This window comes from Rhinichthys klamathensis, unplaced genomic scaffold (assembly GCF_029890125.1).
Source record: "Rhinichthys klamathensis goyatoka isolate OS25496 unplaced genomic scaffold, OSU_Roscu_1.1 h1tg000302l_1, whole genome shotgun sequence".
Classification (NCBI taxonomy): Eukaryota; Metazoa; Chordata; class Actinopteri; order Cypriniformes; family Leuciscidae; genus Rhinichthys; species Rhinichthys klamathensis.
The window spans coordinates 125,001-127,500 of record NW_026606821.1 but is presented as its reverse complement, the minus strand read 5'-3'; the positions used below and the strand labels follow the sequence as shown (position 1 = coordinate 127,500).

Below are 2,500 nucleotides of genomic sequence, written 5' to 3'. Positions count from 1 at the left end.
AACTGTCAACTCAACACTGCGAGACGGAGGCCGAAGAAGGTACTTTGTCCCATAGATGGTCTGTTTGTGCTTTAACCTCACACAGACACACACTTTAAACTCGCCCACGAGCAGATCCGTTTCCTCGCTAGAGACGCGTTCAGTCTTTCCGCTGGCAAATTCCTCCATGTGAATAGCGAATCCGCCATGGCGCGAGCGCAACTGGATTTTAAAGGGAATGGGAGATGAGACTCTGATTGGTTTATTGCACGTTACGCCCAAAACACACCCATCACTCATTAAGAGAATAGAGACAAAACACACCCATCACTCATTAAGAGAATAGAGACAAAACACACCCATTACTTATTAAGAGAATAGAGACAAAACACACCCATCACTCATTAAGAGAATAGAGACAAAACACACCCATCACTCATTAAGAGAATAGGGACGAGCCTTTAGACCAGCGCCGGGAGCACCGACCATTTTTCCCGTCATTAAACTAGCAAAAGTGGATTCAGACACGCTTGTGCGCTTTAGACCATGAGCTTAGATCCTTAAAATAGGGCCCATACAGTGTGATAGAGTGACAAACATACAGTAGATGGATAGATAGATAGATAGATAGATAGATAGATAGATAGATAGATAGATGAATAGATAAATGATAAATAGATGGATAGATAGATAGTTAGAAAGATAGATGGATGAAACGATGAACAAATGTATGGATGAACGTACAGACGGATGGATTGATAAACAAACAGATAGATAGATAGATAGATAGATAGATAGATAGATAGATAGATAGATAGATAGACAGATATCTCTATATCATCAGCACAGAAACTCTGCAGAGCTGTTGCAGTGGGATCGAGGACTGCGTGACCAGTGTGTGTGTGTGTGTGTGTGTGTGTGTGTGTGGCCTGGAGCCAGTGCTGCGCCTCTGAGAGGAGATCAGGAATGCAGCACAGGAGGGAAAGAGAGGAGAGGAAAAACTGTGAATGATGGCTTTACAAAAAAAAAAGAGTTGCATAGTTTGAAAATTTGGGATGTTTGTAGAGAGAGATTTGTTTGATTGATGGATGGATGAACGGACAGATGGATAGACGGATGGATGGATGGACGGACAGATGGATAGACGGATGGATGGATGGACGGATGGATGGATAGACGGATGGATGGATGGACGGATGGATGGAGGAACAGACAGATGGATGGGTGGATGAATGGATGGACAGATGGATAGACGGATGGATGGATGGACGGACGGATGGAGGAACGGACAGATGGACGGACGGATGGATGGACAGATGGATAGACGGATGGATGGATGGACGGACAGATGGATAGACGGATGGATGGATGGACGGATGGATGGAGGAACAGACAGATGGATGGGTGGATGAATGGATGGACAGATGGATAGACGGATGGATGGATGGACGGACGGATGGAGGAACGGACAGATGGACGGACGGATGGATGGATGGACGGACGGATGGAGGAACGGATGGATGGATGGATGAATGGATGGACAGATGGATGGATGGATGGAGGAACGGACAGATGGATGGATGGATGGATGAATGGATGGACAGATGGATGGACGGACGGATGGATGGACGGATGGATAGACGGATGGAGGAACGGACAGATGGACGGACGGATGGAGGAACGGACAGATGGATGGATGAATGGATGGATGGACAGATGGACAGATGGATGGAGGAACGGACAGATGGATGGATGGATGGATGGGCAGATGGATAGACGGATGGATGGATGGACGGACGGATGGATAGACGGATGGATGGAGGAACGGACAGATGGATGGATGGATGGACGGATGGATGGATGGAGGAACGGACAGATGGATAGACGGATGGATGGATGGATGAATGAATGGAGGAACGGACAGATGGATGGATGGACAGATGGATGGAGAAACTTGAACAGATGGATGGATGGATAAATGGAGGAATGGACAGATGGATAAATGGAGGAATGGACAGATGGATGGACAGATGGATGGATAAATGGAGGAATGGACAGATGAATGGATGGATGGATGGATAAATGGAGGAATGGACAGATGGATGGAGGAACTTGAACAGATGGATGGACGGATGGATGGATGGATAAATGGAGGAATGGACAGATGGGTGGATGGATGGATAAATGGAGGAATGGGCAGATGGATGGAGGAACTTGAACAGATGGATGGACGGATGGATGGATGGATAAATGGAGGAATGGACAGATGGTTGGATGGATGGATAAATGGAGGAATGGACAGATGGATGGATGGATGGATAAATGGAGGAATGGGCAGATGGATGGAGGAACTTGAACAGATGGATGGACGGATGGATGGATGGATGGATAAATGGAGGAATGGACAGATGGTTGGATGGATGGATAAATGGAGGAATGGACAGATGGGTGGATGGATGGATAAATGGAGGAATGGACAGATGGGTGGATGGATGGATAAATGGAGGAATGGGCAGATGGA

At 46.8% G+C, this 2,500-nt stretch overlaps 1 protein-coding gene across 1 annotated transcript in view; it reads left to right on the top strand.

The window, feature by feature from the left end:
- The window catches only part of LOC130103978 (synaptotagmin-16), a 10,429-nt gene that overhangs the window by 2,130 nt on the left and 5,799 nt on the right, over nt 1–2,500 (top strand). Inside the window, exon 2 of the mRNA XM_056270336.1 lies at nt 1–39. This exon is cut by the window's left edge and continues 890 nt beyond it. Within this exon, the coding sequence (XP_056126311.1) occupies nt 1–39 (39 nt within the window). The remainder of the gene's footprint in view (nt 40–2,500) is intronic.